This window comes from Pinus tabuliformis, chromosome 5_2 (assembly GCF_031772625.1).
Source record: "Pinus tabuliformis cultivar Carrire ecotype Pingquan chromosome 5_2, CPIR1, whole genome shotgun sequence".
In the NCBI taxonomy this organism is placed as follows: Eukaryota; Viridiplantae; Streptophyta; class Pinopsida; order Pinales; family Pinaceae; genus Pinus; species Pinus tabuliformis.
In genome coordinates, this window is record NC_142306.1 from 525,226,019 (window position 1) to 525,246,174 (window position 20,156).

Here is a 20,156-nt window from a genome sequence, read left to right on the forward strand (position 1 = left end):
CAAAATAATACGTTCCGAATCATTCTTTCCCTCCAAACCTAAAAATTTAGATAGCTTCCTAAGTAGGGTTAGAACATGTGCCGGGATGAGGTTCCTTCGTCTATTCCTTTTCCAGTCGTGGAACACATTCCCTAATCTATTCCTTTTGCGGCTTACCAGCTCATCGTAATCACAAAGAAACAGTAAATCGTTTACTCCATATGCTGGAAAACCATATTTTCGTTGAAATTTGGTAAAACAAAAACTTTAGAAATGATACCGTAGGGTTTTAAGGTGTTTCAAAATGTGAGCAAAATAAAATAAACCAGGCAGAATTGTTTATCCCACATATGAAATATCAAAACTTTACCCCAGAAACGCATGCAAAACGAATTAATTTTTTATCTAAAACTTTAAAATAAACGTTTTTATCCTACAGTAAAATTCAACAATAATGATTCCACTTTTACCTGTCCCTCAAATCTGAACGGAAAGAAGAGCCTCCCCCTGGCAAGGAATACATCTGATTGGGACAGGGAGTTGAAAACTCTGATTATTTGTTTAGTAATAGATCCTTACTCCCCTTCATTTATCTGGCTGCGGCGGGGAGAGTTGAGAATGGAAGATTTGTGGAGGAGAAGCTATTCCTCTAAATGTGCATACGAGCCGTGTTCGTCATCTTACTCTGAAGCAGCAGCGTGTCTTCCTCATATTGATACTAATGAAGGCATTCAGATGCAAACGCCGACACAGTCGATGAATTTTCTGGAACCCGGAACTTGTATTGATGCCGATGCCCCTGCAGTGGTAATACTTGATGCTCTCTCCACCGAAAAGCCGCATGATTCCGGCCTGCTCGGAACAGCTTCTTTAGGGCCGGTGGTGCAGCTTGATCAGACTCCCGAGGATGATTCTTCACAGGCGCTCACTCAATATTGGCCAAAATTCGTAGCCAACCTTGGCGACCCCACTCAAATTCTAACCTGTAACTCGGCAGCTAATTCTTTGCTGGATTCCAGCAACCCTAGTTTGCCACCGACGCGGATCCATCGAAAGAAGAAAGCAGCGGGAGGAGGTGGTGGTGATGATCATGAGGCCAGCAGGGTACGTGTTGGGAATATTCAGAAACTGGTGGAAAGGCAGAGGCGAAATAAGATGAAAGCGCTTTGTTCAACACTGATATCGCTACTCCCCGAGGAGTACCGCAAGGTTAGGTTTTCTAAAAATAAAAGTATTAAAAGCAAAAGGAAAGGGGCAGTGGCTTTACTTGTATTTACCATTTTTTAAGATGAAACATATTAATAAAAGTGTTTACAGCAAAAGAAAAGGGGCAATGATTTTACTTGTTCTTGTTATGTTTGTAGACAAAATACACAGTATCGGAAAAACTGCTGGAAGCCATTAAATACATTTCTCATTTACAGGACAAGGTAACAGAAGTCGGAAAGAAAAGAGATGAGCTAAAATTCATGGCCACTGTTAAACCATTTTCCACTAGCTCATGTGTTTATAAAAACCTGCAAGCTTCCCAGGCTCGACCACCCATTGAACCGGAAAAACATCAGACAATTAGGGTTGGCAAATTTGGTCGAGGCATTCAAGTCACCGTAAACACTTTCAAAAACCAGATTGAGTTGTCTATTCTGCTAATGGTTTTGCAAGAAGCCGGACTTGAAGTTGTTGATGCTACTGTTTCTGCTATAAATGATAAGGTCTTTTATAGCATTCAGTCAAAGGTAAGGTATTATTGTATGAAACCATTGACTCTGGATGTTTATCTGATTTTTTTCAGCTTCGAGGGAGAATTCTATGAGCAGACTTGCGGAGTTGCCATGGGCTCCCCCTTGTCCCCTGTCGTGGCTAATCTCTTCATGGAGGAGTTTGAGTCTAAGGCTTTGGCCTCCTCTCACCTCTTACCAAAGCTTTGGAAGAGATTCGTTGATGACACGGGTGTTGTCTGGTCTCATGGTCCTGACGAGCTGGATCGTTTCTTCCATCCCCTCAATAACCAATCCGCCGCCATTAAATTCACAATGGAAAAAGAAGATAATGGCTGTCTTCCGTTCTTGGATGTTCTCATCTCTAAGAAAGTGGATGGTTCCTTTTCTCATCAGGTGTATAGAAAGAAGGCGCATACTGAGCAATACTTGCATGCTTCGTCGCATCATTTCCCTGCTCAGAAGTTAGGGGTTCTTAGCACGCTTGCCACCCGTGCTGTTAGAATTTCGGATAAGGAGAGCCTGGAGAAGGAGAAGGCTCACCTCCTAGAAGTCTTTGAGAAGAATGGTTACAATAGGCACCTCGGTCAAAAAGCCTTCCTCAGGGCCAAGAAGGAGCCTTCTATCCGTAAGGTTCCTAATGATCATATCATGGGTGTGAACATCCCTTACATCCAAGGAACCTGGACAAGATTGCGAGGATTCTGAAGAAGTATGGTGTTACCACAACTTTTAGACCTCTCAAGACTATTCGTGGCTCCCTCAGGTCTGTAAAAGACCCGATTGACCCTAAGGACATGAAGGGGGTCTATGTCATTCCCTGTTCCTGTGGGACCCCTTATATTGGTGAGACTGGTCGCTCTATCAATCAGCGGATTAGCGAGCATTCGGCTGACTTAAGACATGGTAGGACCAAGTCCTCTGCCCTGGCTGAGCATGCAGGGAAAACTATGCATCATGTATGTATAGAGGAGGCTCAAGTCATTGCCAAAGTTGCGCATTTTCACCATCGCAAATTTAGAGAGGCCCTGGAGATCGAGAAAAGGCCGAACAATCTTAATAGGGATGATGGCTGGAAGATTAGTAGTTGTTGGGTCCCAGCCTTATCTTCCTAGCCTTTTTTCTTTGTCTTAGGGTTTCTGTCTCCCCCTTCCTTCAATTTTTCTTTTGGCTAATTTGTCCATTATTATGGAGCGTTCTAGTCTTTTATTAGTTAGAAATTAGTTTCGGGTGAATTAATGTATTATCCTTAACCCGTTTTCATTGATTTGATTTCTCCCATAATTTCATTATTTATACATTTATTATTATTTCTAGTATAGCCTTAGAATTGTGTCTTCCCTTTAACTATTGTCTAAAAAAACCCCTTTTTAGACCTTATAAAGAATAATATATTTCCTAATGACATAAATAAATATTGGACCATCAATATCGGACTTTACCTAGTATATCTTAATTCTAAGAATAATAATGTTTTGTTTGAAATTATAAATTATTAAGTAGATATAGATTTGTTATAAACATATATTATTTTACATAACTTATTAATTTAATGAACCTTTATATTTAATAAGGAATAGGATATATTTTAAAGAACTAAATAGTGAGGGATCTAGCTTACCATTGGACCATTGAATGATTATTACACAAGTTCCTAGTGTAACTAAATTATAAAATAATAGTAATTTATTATCATTCCTTGTATCTAAATAGTATTGGAATAATATCGAATAGAGATTATTTATTATTTATTATGAGATATAACGAACATTATAATTAAAATAATAATATATTAATAACATAATGAACTTTAATATTTTTTGAAATAATTGAATACTGATTAGATAATGTTTATTAATAGATATGTGACCATTAGGTTTAAAGGATAAAATTAGCTATACTATTAGTAAAAAATCTTGGGCTTTATCAACCCTATAGGTAATAATATATTTACCTAAGGGCTTATTTACCTTTAATTTTCCTATTAAAAAGTATTGAAACATTATTTTAAATTATGATGTACCAACTATATTAGTTATTCTAGTGGGCTTTACCTAATATATCTTAATTCTAGGAATAATGATGTTTGAAATTATAAATTATTAAGATTTTTTAATAAACATATATTATTTTTATTTTAATGAACCTTTATATTTAATAAGAAACATTTTAAAGAATTAAATTATAAAATAATAATGATTTATTAATTTAAATAATATTAAATATAGATTATTTATTATATGTTATGAGATATAATGACCATTATAATTTAAATAATAATATTTGGATTCCCTTAAGATTTGAGATATTAATATATCTAATTAAGCTATTTATAAAAATATTAATTATCGAATTTTGTGGTTGACCAGGATCATTGGGTCAAAATTTAGCCGTTAGCATTATAGCTGTTGGAGTCTCTGCACACTCTATTTAATCAAGCATAATCCAGATTGGTGCTTCAACTTGTCCTGACGATGAACCACACTGGTTGGTTCGAAACGCGTCGACAAAAGATTGTTTATGTGATTTTGCCGAAGATATCTAAACAGTAGTTTAACGTTTCTACTTCTTAACCTTGCAGCTCTCAGATTTTCGCCAATTTGATAGCGCTGTCCTACACGGGAGAATTGATCATTTGATGAATGGAAATCTTCCATAAAATTCCATGATAAAGTAATGTATAGTTTACTCTTCTTCTGGCTGCATATTTCTGTTGAAATGGATATTCTTGTGGCTGCATATATAGTTCACTTTTCTTCTGGCTGCATAATTCTGTTGAAATGGATATTCACTTCTCGAACAAGGCTGTTCGAGACTACTGTAAATTTAAGACTACTGTAACAGACTTAAAACAAACTTGTCTAAATAAATATAAGCACTTTTTCCTCTCTGTGGGAGCAGTTTCTTTTGGTTGGTCTATTGCGGTCATAGGAATTCTCTTTTCAATTTTCTCTGTTATTCTTCTTATCTTCTATAAATAAATATAAGCACTCTTTCCACTATGTAGGAGTAGAAATTATATTCTCTGCCTTATGAAATGCCTAAGCATGCTTCTGTGTATGTCTTCGTTCCCATGCTTAAATAAATGAGAATAAATATTTGTTATAAGTTTTGTATTTTGAAAGCTCCCATGCTTAAATAAATGAGAATAAGTACTTTTTATAAGTTTTGTATTTTGAAAGCTCCCATGCTTAAATAAATGAGAATAAGTACTTTTTATAAGTTTTGTATTCTGAATCTTCTTTGGTTAGGAAGAGTATAAAGGAAAATTTTGTGTGAGAACTTTCTTGGCCTACCGATTTATGGAGAATTTTCATTTAAAAAAATAAAATTATATTAAACTATTAATATAAATATAAAATTATATTAAACTATTAATATGTTGGGATGTTATTTTCACATTTACAAAGAAAATTGGGTGAAGTGTTAGCAGGTTTATTTTATTTTATTGTATTTTATTAATTGATGAAAAAGTTTATACTCTTTAGTTATTAAAAATATCTCAGTTTAATTGTTTTAAGTTTTTGTTTTATTTTGTTAATAATATTTTTGTTATGATTGTTTTCTTTTACGGTTTAAAATATTGAATTTTTTAACACATTGAAGAATTATTTGAGCACAGAAATTGTGCTGAGTACATACCTTAAATTTTTTATTTAACAAATCTTTTGATATTTTCGAGTAATATTGAAATATTGTATTTTATATTTATATTATAGAAATTAATTTATTTTACTGTTTCTTTTGTGAAATAAATATTTGTATTTCATTCTTAAATTTTTTTCTACATAAAAGTGTTAAATGTTCTTTTGGCCAGGTACTACGAAAATTTGACCATATCCAAATTTTTTTAACTGTTTAAGAAAAGCAGACAACAAGCTGCTTATAAATTCAAAATGAAAAATATATACACAGATCGGTTCCAATAGGATGAGAGAAAAACAATGAAACCAATAATTGATAATCTAAAAGAACAGATTGAGATTCAATAGACTAAGAGGAAGGATCTGAGTTTTCTTTATCACAGTGATATAAATAAAAATATTAAAAAGAAACTTGGCAGGGAAATTATTTGTATTTGCCATTTTTTTTAATATGAAACCTATTAATTAAGTGTTTAAAGCAAAAGAAAAGGGTCAATGATTTCAACTGTGTTTCTTATTTTTGTAAGACAAAATACATATTGCTGGAAAAAAATGATGGAAGCCACTAAATACATTTCTTATTTCCAAAATAAGCTAATAGAGCTCCGAAAGAAAACATATGAACGAAAGAAAATAAGCTAATAGAGCTCGGAAAGAAAACATATGAACTCAAGCCACTGCTAAACCATTTTGCACCGCTCATTGTTTATGAAAACCTGCAAGCTTCGCAGGCTCATCCTCCATTGTATGGGTGAAGCATTTGACAATCAGGGTTGGCAAATTTGGTTCCGGCATTTAGGTCATTATTATTCGAAATTATTATTATTGCAGCAGGTTAAAGTTGGTTAAATTTAGGAGAGTGAGTTAACTCAAGTTCACTGAGTTCAAGTTAAATTATATTTTGAGAAAAATCAAATTAAAAATGTTTGTGTATTGAATTATTTTGGATGAGTAGTTAGTCTAAAAACATATAAATAAATTTCACAAAATTTAGTGTAAAAATCAATTTTATTGTAAAAATAAAATTTATTTGATCAATAAAAAAGCAACCGCTCTTGTGGTTTTTGTGAGTTAATTATTGTATTTCTCTTTCCAGCAAATTATTATCAGAGCTAAAATCACAAAGCTAGAAGATATACATTAGGTATTAGGTATCCACAACCGCTCTTGTGGTTTTTGTGAGTTAATTATTGTGTTCCTCTTTCCAGCAAATTATTATCAGAGCTAAAATCACAAAGCTAGAAGATATAGATGAGGTATCCACAACGTCTTTCTGCACCTGCCGTGAACAACCATCATCACGTACTCGAGGAAGTGAGTCTCGTTGCTAATTAAAGAGAGCCACATCTCTTGTCGTCGCTTTGGGGTCGAAAGTCTACCCTAGCGTGAGTGTTGAAAAGTCAGCGAACAGTAGGAAGTATCTCCTTCAAATTAAAAAGGAATTATGAAAGGTTTGTCATCGTGTCACCGTGGAACACAAGTGTTGTTAAGACAGCATAAGGTTTGAAAAAAATTTATTGGAAAAATTATTTGCGAAGTTGTTTTAAAGACCGAATATCGTCACGTGGGCGTGTGTTAAAGAAAAGGAATTTATTCCAATGGTTTTTTAAAAAAGAAGCCACGTTGGATGAAGTGCGTTAGACGTTATTCAAAGATTTTATTATTTTACGAGTTACAAAGCTTTATAAATAAGCTGTTTATTAAAGGAGCTTTGATAAAGTTTTCTTTCTGATTTTTTTTTTATAAAGTAAAAAAAAAAAAAAAAAATTTGAACCAGAGTTTATGTATTTACAAAGTTGGTTAGTTTAAAAAAAAAAATGATTTTTTGGTTGAATATTGTGTTTTACATGGAGGTATATTAAAAATTATATATATATATATTTTTGGGAGATATGGAAGATAGCCTCATGTAATCAGGAAAGTAGCTATAAGAGAGGAAAGACAATAGTGATGGGTGGCAAAGTGGGATTGAGGAAGATTAAGAAAATGAATGAAAAGAAGAGGCAAAGATTGTTCTGGTATTTAAAGAGATTCAAGAGGCAGCAAACGAGAAACTGAGAAGTCTAGCAGAAGACAAGGAAGAACTCGAGATTGATCAGTGTATTTGGATCTGCTACCACCTCCTATGTTTACTCATGCCCTAGCTTGAGTTTCATTCAACAAGCAATGAATTAAATGGTTATGTGCAATGTAGAAAAAACTACATATTCCAATGAAGAATGAAAGATCTTGGAAGAAGAATTTGGTGCAAAATGGAGTGACAAGAAACACCAACATGTGTCACAATTTGTTGAGTAAGCCCCAAATCTGAGAGTAGATGAGCAAGACTATGAGAAGAGGTCACAGCTTGGAGAATCTCACTGAAAAGTGGATGATGGTTGTCAAGACCATAAAATTGAAACCGGTTATGCAAGCATGCATATGTATGAAGAAAACTCAACCAAGATTGCAAAGATAAACACTGAATACTTTGTGTGTGAAGCTGAGGAAAAACATATAAATGCTCAAAAAAATCCCTTGATTCAAATCATCTAGAATCTCAATGTAAGAACAAAACCTTTATCAAATACTAGCATAACCAGAAATATACACTTGGGCCAACACTATTTAATTGAAGAACGATTAATAAGCAGTGATACGATATTATGAGGACTCGCAAAAATCAATTTCGAATTAACGTAAGGTATAACATAGATAACAGTGAGGAGGTTGGACCGGGTAGTTAAAAGAACACAGGCGCACACATGCATAACACCTTCAGAAAGTAAACCGAATAACCAAAAAGACTTAGTCCCATAGTGACAAATGATTGGGTGGAATATAGTACCGTAGCATAGATTTGGAGATGTATCATTGTATAAAAGAGAAATTGTGTTGGTACGGAGATAGGTCCTGCAATTTATGTGTCAAAAAAATGGCTCAACTTAATGTAAGGTTTTCCTATGAACGACCTTCGCATGGGCTTTTTCCCAAATCCCTTTTTCCCAAATCCCTAAAACCTTAAGAGCTCCCACACGCAATAATAGATTAGTTTAAGTTTTTTTTCCCAAATCCCTAAAACCTTAAGAGCTCCCACATGCAATAATAGATTAGTTTAAGGTTTGTTTAGCCATTTAATATAAAATCTTAAAAGTGAAAGTGACGACGCTCTTTAATTGGTGTCACAGGTAATAACAAACGAATAGACTCAATTTTTGATGAAAACGAAATCATTTTATGAACCATTGATTGAGTAATTGATATTTCCAAACAAATTCCCAAAGGAAGGTAATAGTAACGATTGGGGAATTTTAATTTATTAAGTCACTAACTAAACAAAACATATGAAAATGAAATCATTTTACGAACCATTGACTGAATAATTGATTTTTCCAAACAAATTCCCCAAGGAAGGTAATAATAACCATTAATAACGATGGGGGATTTTAATTTATTAAGGGAGTAACTAAACAAATCATGTCAAGTTTATTACAATAACCATCATTTGCCATGATTAACCATTAGTGGCCATGTAATGTAATTAAAGCTATGTAATTGCTGACAAATTATCCAGCAAATTTTGTGTTCCGAGTTATCAGAATTATGACAACAAATTTATAGATGTAGTCAATTATCATTCAGCAAATTATTAGGGATAGTAGATTAGTCCAATAATGGATAATGAAATTAGAAATATGTGGGCTATATAATAATGTATTCATTGTTCCTATAGAGATATGAGACTCCAATGAGTTCAGTGCATGGATTGAGAATCAGTATCTCTTATTTTTGTTCATTGGTTTTGTTTATGTTTTCATATGCATGCTCTTGCTAGATTTAACATGGTATCAAATCTAGGTTAAGAGAGTTGATTTATATGTAAAATGTGTGTTGTTGGCAGGAGGTTTCAAAAGTTTGTGAAAGCCATTTGCAAGAGTTTTTCATAATTTTGTGAAGCCTGTGCAGATTCAAGTTATTGGTGGGAGTGCTCAGCAGTTAGCAGCAATGGCCAACAATATGAGTATTCCTCAGCCACAAATACCAATGTTTAAAGGTGAGAACTTTGGTTTTTGGAGCATTAAGATGAAAAAATTGTTTCTCTCACAAGATTTGTGGTATTTCATAGAGAATGGATATACAAAACTAGATGCTTACACACTTGCCCACTGGAGTTAAGACCAAAGAAACCAGCTAAAGGAAAATCGTAAGAAAGATTCAAAGGCTCTCTTCGTAATCCAGCAAGTAGTGCATGATTCTATTTTTCCCAAACTAGTTGGAGTAACAAAATCAAAGGAGGCATGGGATGCTTTGCAACAAGCATATCAAAGAAGTGATAAGGTAAAAATTGTTAAAGTTGCAGTCATTAAGAAGAGAATTTGAAACCTTGTGCATGAAAAACTCTGAATTTATTCAAGATTTTCTCACTAGAGTTATGGGTATAGTGAATGAAATTAGGTCTTATGGAGAAGATTTAAAAGATTAAAAAATTGTTGAGAAGATTTTAAGAAGTCTACGTGCAAAATTTGATGGGGTTGTTGTTGCTATAAAGGAATCTAAGTATCTAACTCAGTTATCTGTGAATAAGCTAATGGGGTCTCTTCAATATCCTCAGCAAAGAATCAATAGATCTTTTGAAAAATCTATTGAGCAAACTTTTCAAGCAAGAGGAAATATTTTCAAAGACAAAAGTGGTTTCTTTCATGAGGAAAGCAAAAACACTTTTAGAAGAGGAAGATGAAGAGGAAAAACATACAGAGGAGGCAGAGGTCAAGGAAGAATTTTTTCTACATACAACAAAGGAAGAGGTAATGATGAAAGTGATGGAGGTAAAATATTTAATAAATCTCAAGTTCAGTGTTTTTATTGTAAAATATTTGGCCATTATGAAAGAAATTGTTGGATAAAACAAACACAGCAAGCTAATTTTTTTGAAGAAAAAGAAGCGGTTGGCACTTTATTCTTGGCTTCTAATTCAACTAATAATGTTTCCAAAGAGGTTTGGATTATGGATAGTGGTTGCAGCAATCACATGATAGGAAACAAAGATGGCTTTATAGAGATAGATGAATCTACAAAATCTGATGTACTATTGGGAGATGACAAGCGAGTTGAAGCTAAAGGTAAGGGAACAATTGCTGTGAAGACAAAAGAAGGAAAACCAAAGCACATTAATGATGTTTTATATGTTCTTGGTCTAGCACATAATTTGTTGAGTGTGGGGAAGCTCCTTGAAAAGGGATATTTAATTGTTTTCAAGGACAAGCAATGCATAATCTATGATAAAAATGATCACAGTAAAATTATTGCTAAGACTAATATGCTACAAAACAAAACTTTTGCTTTCAATCTCCCTTGTGAAGCAAGTACAACATTAAATCTTGCTTATGATGATAGTTTCTGGCTATGGCACATAAGGTATGGAAATTTGAATATGAAAGGCTTGAAATTGTTATATAACAAGCAAATGGTCAATGGGTTACCACTTATTGGTTCCACTGATAAAGTCTGTGAAGGGTGTATTCTTGGTAAGCAACATAGAGATTCATTTCCGGTAGGAAAATCGTGGAGAGCAAGTAAACCACTGGAACTAGTGCATGAAAATATATGTGTTCCTATGCAAACCTTGTCTCTCAACCAAAATAAGTATTTCATTATTTTTGTGGATGATTTTAGTAGAAGAACATGGGTATATTTTATTAAAGAAGAATCTGATGCATTTGTCATATTTCAACAATTTAAAGCTCTTGTGGAAAAGCAAAGTGGTTATTGTCTAAAAATTTTATGCACAGATAGAGGAGGAGAATTCACTTCTAATAATTTTGACTCTTATTGTAAAATTAATGGAATTGGAAGGCAATTGACAGCTAGTTATACTCCCCAACAGAATGGCATTGCTGAACATCAGAATAGAACAACTGTTGAGATGGATAAGAGCATGATGAAAGGTAAAAAACTTCCAAACATTTTTTGGGTTGAAGTTGTAGCTACATATGTTTATTTTCTTAATAGATTCCCAACAAGAAGTCTTCAAAATATTACCCCTTATGAAGCACGGTGTGGAAGAAAACCCAATATTTCTCATTTAAGAGTCTTTGGTTGCATTGCCTATGCTCATGTTCCTACTGAAAAGAGAAGAAAGCTTGATGATAAAAGTGTGAAATGCATTTTTATTGGATATTGTGAGGAAACCAAAGGTTATAGATTGTACAATCTACAAACTGAAAAATTAATGATTATCCGTGATGTGTTATTTGATGAGAAAGAAGAATGGCAATGGAATCATGATGTGTAGCAACAAACTCCAATTATTGTTGTACAGGAAGATGAATCTTTTGTTTCTGCACATTCATCCAGTAATCAAAATAATTCAGAGGTCACATCCACTCCATCATCTTCTACTACTTCAAGTCATGTATCAAGTCCAAGTCCTCCTCCAAAAAGGACAAAATCTTTAAATGAAATTTATGGTTATACTAATTTTGCTTTGATGTCTCAGATTGAAGCAAAACCAAGATGTTTTGAAGATGCAGTAAAAGAGTTAGTTTGGTGCAAAGCAATGGATGAAGAGATGGCGAAAATTAAAAAGAATGCAAAATGGGAGCTTATGGATCCTCCTATTGAAAAAGAAGTCATTGGGGTGAAATGGTTGTATAAAACCAAGTATGCAGCTAAGGGATCAATACAAAGGCACAAAGAAAGGTTAGTAGCAAAGGGATATGCTCAACAACCAAGTATTGACTACAATGAAACATATGCTCCTGTTGCAAGATTTGATACAATCAGAACTGTTTTGGCATTAACAGCACAATATAAATGGTTAGTTTATCAATTTGTTGTTAAATCATCATTTCTAAATGGTGAGTTGAAAGAAGATGTATATGTTCACCAGCCCCAAGGATATGAAGAAGCAGGAAATGAATACAAAGTCTACAAACTGAAAAAGGCTCTTTATGGGCTTAAACAAGATCTAAGAGAATGGTACAACAAAATTGACACTTATTTTTTGAAAAAGGGGTTTAATAGAAGTGAAAATGAACACACATTATATATCAATTCAAATGGTAATGATATAATAATTGTGTGTTTATATGTAGATTACTTGATATACACATCTTCAAGTAATTTGTTAGTGGAAGAGTTCAGGGAGGCTATGATGACTGAATTTGAAATGACTGATTTGGGTTTGCTCCATTATTTTCTTTCCATAGAAGTGAAATAGATGAATGATGGAATTTTTATTTCACAAGGAGAATATGTTTCAAAGCTTCTTAAAAAATGGAAAAGGGGAAATTGTAAACCCATGACCACACCCATGAATACAAATGAATTTTTTTTTGTAGAAGATGGAGCTGAAAAGGTAGATGTTCAATCCTATAGGAGTCTGGTAGGAAGTCGTTTGTATCTTACTACCACTAGGCCTAATATTATGCTTGCAGTAGGCTTGATTTCCAGATTCATGCAAAGTCCAAGTAAGATTCATTTTGGAGCAGAAAAAAGAATTTTGAGGTATGTCTGTGGAACAAGAAATTATGGAATTTGGTATACTTCATCAAATAATTTTGGGTTGGTTGGTTATACAGATAGTGATTGGGCTGGATATTTTGATGATAGAAAAAGCACTTCAGGTTATGTATTCAGCCTTGGATTAGGTGCAGTATTATGGTGTTCAAAGAAGCAACCAACTATTTCATTGTCTTCTACAGAGGCAGAGTATATTGCAGCAACAACAACAACATGTGAAGCAATTTGGTTGAAGAAAGTATTGATAGATCTAAAACAAGAACCAAAATATGCCACAACTATTTACTGTGATAACTTGTCTACCATTGCCATAACTAAAAATCCAGTGTTTCATAATCGCACCAAACACATTGATATCAAATATCATTTCATAAGAGACTATGTGGAAAAAGGAGAAATTCAAATAAAGTTTTGTACAACAAATGAACAGCTTGCAGATATATTTACCAAAGCACTACCTAAAGGGAAGTTTGAATACTTAAGGGATATGCTTGGAATCACCTCATTAAGCATTAAGGGGGAGTGTTGAGGATAATGCTTAAAATAAAGCTATGTAATTGCTGACAAATTAGCCAGCAAATTTTGTGTTCTGAGTTATCATAATTAGGACAACAAATTTATAGATGTAGTCAATTATCTTTAAGCAAATTATTAGGGCCAATAGATTAGTTAGATAATGGATAATGAAATTAGAAATATGTGGGATATATAATAATGTATTCATTGTTCCTATGGAGATATGAGATTCCAATGAGAGTTCAACTCATGGATTGAGAATCAGTCTCTCTTATTTTTGTTCATTGGTTTTGTTTATGTTTTCATATGCGTGCTCTTGCTAGATTTAACAACAAATCATGTCAAGTTTATTACAATAACCATCAGTGGCCATGAATAAGTCAATTTTTTTTTTATGCCAGATAATGTATGCCCAAGGCTTAATAGCCTTAAGGACTTCAAGTCATAGTGCATTGGGGAATAACTATAGGATGGTGAAGGAGTTAAACAAAAATATCTTTGTGCAAGAACCCAAATGACATTCAATGCAACACTTTTTGCAAATTTATGAGACAAATATTGTTACCACTTGAGACTATATATATATATATATATATATATATATATATATATATATATATATATATATATATATATATATATATATATACGTTAACACACACCATTAGTGGGGGCAGGGAAAATAGGGAGCAAAAACTAAGGGAAGTTCATATTGTTAATAAAAGAAAACTAGTTCAAAACATACCTATTGAAAAGTAATGTCTGAATGTAGAAGAAAATGACATTTTGAGCAGCAGACCTATGCTTTTGCAATTTTCCTTCAAATTTTTTTATTGATTTCTTCAATGAATTCTAGTGCAGGGTCTAGAATGAGTGATAATAGAAGGAATGAAACCCTTCACAACTAAAGGATAACAAGAAGTGAATTTCATGGCTCAAGGTGAATTTCATGGCTCATGGAGTTAGTGGGACATAGGGTTTGACATGATAGCTTGTTCAATGATTAAAACATAACCCAGTGGAATGATGTTGACCCAAATCACTTGTCATCATTCAGGTGTGAGTCATAGTAGGTATAACAAGCTAGACCAATAAGAGTTTTAAATGATGGGCACATATATGTCAAAGTAACTCCAACATGTCAACCAAATTTAGTACCAGATCAACAACACCGCCAATCATAAATACAATGCATAAATAAAAGTGTCAAGCCTTATGGAGGCCATTTCCCATTAAATGACACAACTATGACCATTTTATGTAAATGTAATCAAAACCACATTAACCAATTTCTGACAGTGACCCATATATTCTAGCCGATAGACTCACGTATATATTATAATTTGATTAAGCATGCTAATGTGTTTTATTGTTCAGAAATATAGATCATATCAACCATAAACTTTATAGGAGATTATTTCCACAAAAACATTAATCCTTTTATCTAATAACACTGCAAGCTTGTGCCATCAGTGATATATTAATTCACAATGTGAAGTTTTATTCATAATGTATACCATGTGTATACATGCACTCATCCAAACCATATAGTATAAGCTTTCAAAAATTATTCCCATATGTACATATGACATGCCTCATGATGGTAGTTAACCATCGTAGCTTATATCTAACAAAACCTTTCGGCTAAACCCTAAGCCATATCATAAAGTTTAAGACCACATATATAGCCATGTTATTTGCAACAAAGCAATGTCATACAACAACCCAAGTTTTATATGTATCAAACCAATGGATACCACATATGCCATGATAATTACACTTCTCATTGAGATGATCTAAGAAATAACCTACCAACCACAGTCAAGGAAGGATATTCTTCATTTATTTATATTTAGGTGGGTTTCCTCATGTTATAAAACAAAGAGGGAGAAGAAACATGTCATTCTAATGATGTGTATTTTTATGTAGTGAATAGTAGTTGGAGTTCAAAAGCTATAATTTGAAGACACATGCTGACTTATCGCCCATAAATTTCCTTCTGGGAGGGGTCTAACTTACAAGGTATTTTTTTGTTTATAACATATTTAATGAGTAGTTTTAGTTATGAGATAGCTTGTTGGGTGTAGTGATGATAGATAATCGCAATGGCTTGCAGGATTTTAATTAGTCAACACTACTCATAATTTTTTGTGACAAACATTTATATGTACCTAATCAAGTTATAATTTTTTGATGTACATTTATACATAGTTATTTAGTAATGGAAATGAATGGAGATTTTTTATTTCAATGAAATTTATTTACTAATAATTATTGGCAATAATCACTAATCATTATTGTGAAAACTTTGTGATTACAAGTTAAAGATTTGGTGATGATTATTAGTTTTCTTAATAAATATTAAAAAAATCATAATGAAATCATAATGTAAGTATTATTGCATCTTTAAAATTTGAGGTTTAGTTGATGATTAATAATTGTCACTTTTGGTAAAAGGATTGAAGATGCACCTAGCAAATTAATTTTAAACAAATTATAGAAGCACTGTAAAAGAGTTTATTGGCCACCTTTTATAATATCATATAATAGATATTCCCACTCATAAATGTTAATGATTTTTTTCATATACTTTTCAATCAACTCTTGTCACTATAAATTGTTTTTAAATACCATAAAATTCTATTAATAATACTTCTCCTCAACCTTATAAATTATTTTTTACCTATCCATAATGTTGTTTTAACAATATATATGGTTACATTTTTTAAATTCCAATCACCAATTTTTAGATTCCAAACACAAAACCCATATAAAAATTCCTATTAAGCATATACTATTGAATGCTACATGATAATTATTAATAATAATTACTCCTTAGCTCTTTTGACTACCAGAGACATGTATCATGCTCTGTCTGAACACTTTTTCTGTTAAAGATTCTATTAGCAATAGGTGGGGACTATCATTAAAAGCTTTCCAATGCTTTGAAGTTATGATAATGTTGGCTTCTATTGCACAGAAAAGAAATACACTTCAAGTATTTACAATGATGGTTTCACATGATAGCCATAAAATATTCCATTGGAAATGGGTTGAGACTATAGTCGAAAATTTTGCTATATTATAAAATTAGTTTTTCTATGTTTCGAAATTATAGCAATGTTGGTTTATGTTTCTCTTTAGAGAAAATACCACAAAATGAATAACAAAAATAAATGGTTTATGATCCACACCATTTTATTTATCAACATTAAAAATATATAAACAAATTTCAAATAAATATAAAAACAAATTTATTTATCAAATAAACAATTTTAAAATAAATAAAAAAAAATTATTTATCAACCTTCAAAATATATAAACATATTTCAAGTAAATATAAAAACAAATTTCAAACCCCTCTTGTTGTTTGATATGGTATAGTAATTTATTTAAGGTAAATCTCCTAGCTATCCCATTTTAAACATCAAAAACTAAATTTCAATTGAAAATTAGCAATCTATAAGTCGAAATTAAGTACTCCACACCAAAGACCTCGGAGATGATAGAAAACCTTTTATAATAATGCATGTCAATTGAAAATGAGCAATCTATAAGTCGAAATTAAGTACTCCACACCAAAGACCTCGGAGATGATAGAAAACCTTTTATAATAATGCATGTCAAGAGAAGGCAATGAATACGAGTATTCCTCAAGGGCCATTTCTTCCTTCTATTTAAAAAAGCCATGACTTGGTTGTATACCTTTTTGCATATTTTTTTATATCGGCAGTCACATATGTGATTTATATGTATTGGGCACAGTGAAGGGTTATATGTATTGGTCACAATGAAGTATTAATTTTAGTTAAATAATTGGGTTTTATATATAAATAATATTGTCGTTGATAGTATTAAATTTAGTTAAATAATTGTGTGGGTAATTTAAGTTGGATTAATGTTGGATTAACGTAGGAAGGGTTTTAGATGTTATGAAAATATATATAATGAAGTTGATTGATAATATTAAAAAATTAAAAATATTTTTTTAAAAGATTTGTTGGTTTTATCTCTTTGAATTTTTAGTATAAATATATATGTAATATGTGATTGTTATTATTTTATTTTCTTATTATTATGAGTATGTTTGTTTTTTTCCTCTTTAAATTTTTTGAATAAATTTATTTGTAATATATGATTGTAATTACTTTATTTTTTTATTATTATATGTATATATGTATTGAATTAATGTATAAGGTTAAATTTCACTTTTTTATGGTATATTATTTATGATACCAAATATATCCCTATGATGGAATTAGGGTTTCAAAAAGTAAGCACTTTTAATAAAAATATTGGTATGTGTGGTAGTGGCTTAATAAGCTCACAATATTTTTGTAGTCATTTTTAAATGGAAAGATCATATTAAAATTATTGTAATTAATAAATGATTAATTATATTTATAATTATTTACATTTAATTAAAAAATGTTAATTTTAACTATATATTAAGATTAATGTTAAGTGACATAGCCATGTATAAGATTAGTAGTAAGTGACATTGGAACATAACTATATAAATAGTTAATATTATGACTAGATATCCAAGCACTTCAAGTATTTATGTGATTTTTGACATTTCCCCCTTTCCAATAACTCTTATATCTTTTAATACACCATGTGATTTTTAGTATTTCTTATTTATTTTAATACACTTCCTCTTATCATGGTGATAGTTTTATTCCATTAATAGAATCCATTCATATTGTTTTGATTAGATTTCAAATTTATTAATTTTCATCTGAATTATTTTGAAGGGATAAAACATGTTTTAATAAATTTTCAACATTTATTATAATAAAAACACTCAAACAATATTCATTACAATTTATATTTAGGAAAAATATCTAATTTTTAACAACTCATTAAATGGTAAATATCATTATTTAAGAAACATAATTTAAATAATTATAATAGTAACCTAAATTAAAACCATAAACATTGGTGTATCTTTAAAAAAAAATTGTTTTTAGTGATAAACATCAAATGATGCGCATATTAATGGTCAATGTTTTGACGAGGTTTACAAAGTGACACTTGATTTAAGGAATTTACTGGAATTGTATATTTAAAAAATATTAATATAATGAATATTTGTCCCATCTACTTTAAGTTATATAATTTAAAAAACAACATTATATGACTCGTCCAAAATAATACGTTACGGTTCATGCTTTCCCTCCAAACCTAAAAATTTAGATAGCTTAGTAAGTAGGGTTAGAACATGTGCAGGAATGAGGTCTATTCCTTTTCCAATCGTGGAACACATTTCCCAATCTATTCCTTTTGCGGCTTACCAGCTCATCGTAACCACAAAGAAACAGTACATCGTTTACTCTATATGCTGGAAAAACCTATTTTCGTTGAAATTTGGTGAAGCAAAAACTTTAGAAATAATACGATAGGGTTTTAAGGTGTTTCAAAATCTGAGAATAATAAGATAAACCAGGCAAAATTGTGTATGTAACATATGAAATACCAAAACTTTACCCCAGAAACGCATGCAAAACCAAATAACTTTTTATCTAAAACTTTCCACTGTAAAAGTCAACAACAAAGATTCCACTTTTAACTGTCCTTCAAATCAGAACGGAAAGAACATTCTTTTCCTTGCGAGTAATGGAAGATTTGTGGAGGAGAAGCTATTCCTGTAAATGAGCATACGAGCCGTGTTCGTCATCTTACTCTCATGCAGCAGCGTGTCTTCCTCATATTGATACTAATGAAGGCATTCAGATGCAAACGCCGACCCAATCAATGAATTTTCTGGAACCCGGAACTTGTATTGATGCCGATGCCCCTGCAGTGGTAATACTTGATGCTCTCTCCACCGTAAAGCCGCATGATTCCGGGCTGCTCGGAACAGCTTCTTTAGGGCCGGTGGTGCGGCTTCATCAGACTCCGTAGGATGATTCTTCAGAGGCGCTCACTCAATGTTGGCAGAAATTTGTGGCCAACATTGGCGACCCCAGTCAAATTCTTACCTGTAACTCGGCAGCAAATTCTTTGCTGGATTCCAACAACCCTAGTTTGCCACCGACGCGGAGACATCGTAAGAAGAAAGCAGCGGGAGGAGGTGGTGGTGATGATAACGAGGCCAGCAGGGTACGTGTTGGGATGATTCAGAAACTGGTGGAAAGGCAGAGGCGAAATAAGATGAAAGGACTTTGTTCAACACTGACCGAGGAGTACCCTAATGTTAGGTTTTCTATGAATAAAAGTATTAAAGGCAAATGAAAAGTGGCAGTGGCTTTACTTGTATTTGCCATTTTTTTAAAGATGAAATATATTAATAAAAGTGTTTAAAGCAAAAGAAAAGGGGCAATGATTTTACTTGTTATTGTTATGTTTGTAGACAAAATACACATTATCGGAAAAACTGCTGGAAGCCATTAAATACATTTCTCATTTACAAGACAAGGTAATAGAGGTCAGAAAGAAAAGATATGAGCTAAAATTCAAGGCCACTGTTAAACCATTTTCCACCGGCTCATGTATTTATAAAAACCTGCAAGCTTCCGAGGCTCGACCCCCCATTGAACCGGACAAATATCAAACAATTGTTGGAAATTTTTGATAATTTCGAACACAAAAGAAATTGCACAGAGAACAACGCTCTGTTTTCAATACAGGATCTTAATCATAAAAAAAACTGTTACAGAAATAGTCTTCCTCTACAGAGGGGTTACAACAGGAACGCTTCAGTTCCAGAAACTAAATTCACTATCTCAGAAAATTACAATTTCAGCACTGCTGTGCGTTGCAGAAGAAAAACTCTCCTTTTCTAATTCTACACTCT

The 20,156-nt window shown here is 32.2% G+C and overlaps 1 protein-coding gene across 1 annotated transcript; it reads left to right on the top strand.

Moving 5' to 3' along the window:
• Positions 1–498: 498 nt before the first annotated feature.
• LOC149160016 (uncharacterized) lies at positions 499–4,577 on the top strand. Its single transcript, XM_089433615.1, has 3 exons — positions 499–1,188; positions 1,344–1,715; positions 4,279–4,577. Exons 1-3 carry the CDS (start codon positions 598–600, stop codon positions 4,354–4,356), a joined length of 1,041 nt encoding a protein of 346 aa, XP_089289741.1. The 5' UTR covers positions 499–597; the 3' UTR covers positions 4,357–4,577.
• Positions 4,578–20,156: the final 15,579 nt, after the last annotated feature.

What these genes read in the sequence shown, in the direction of transcription:
- LOC149160016 (XM_089433615.1), top strand. Translation starts at nt 598, where the DNA reads ATGGAAGATTTGTGGAGGAGAAGCTATTCCTCTAAATGTGCATACGAG. An exon ending in TCCCCGAGGAGTACCGCAAG is followed by an intron (nt 1,189 to 1,343) that starts GTTAGGTTTTCT and finishes TTATGTTTGTAG; the next exon opens with ACAAAATACACAGTATCGGA. An exon ending in TTTATAGCATTCAGTCAAAG is followed by an intron (nt 1,716 to 4,278) that starts GTAAGGTATTAT and finishes TTAACCTTGCAG; the next exon opens with CTCTCAGATTTTCGCCAATT.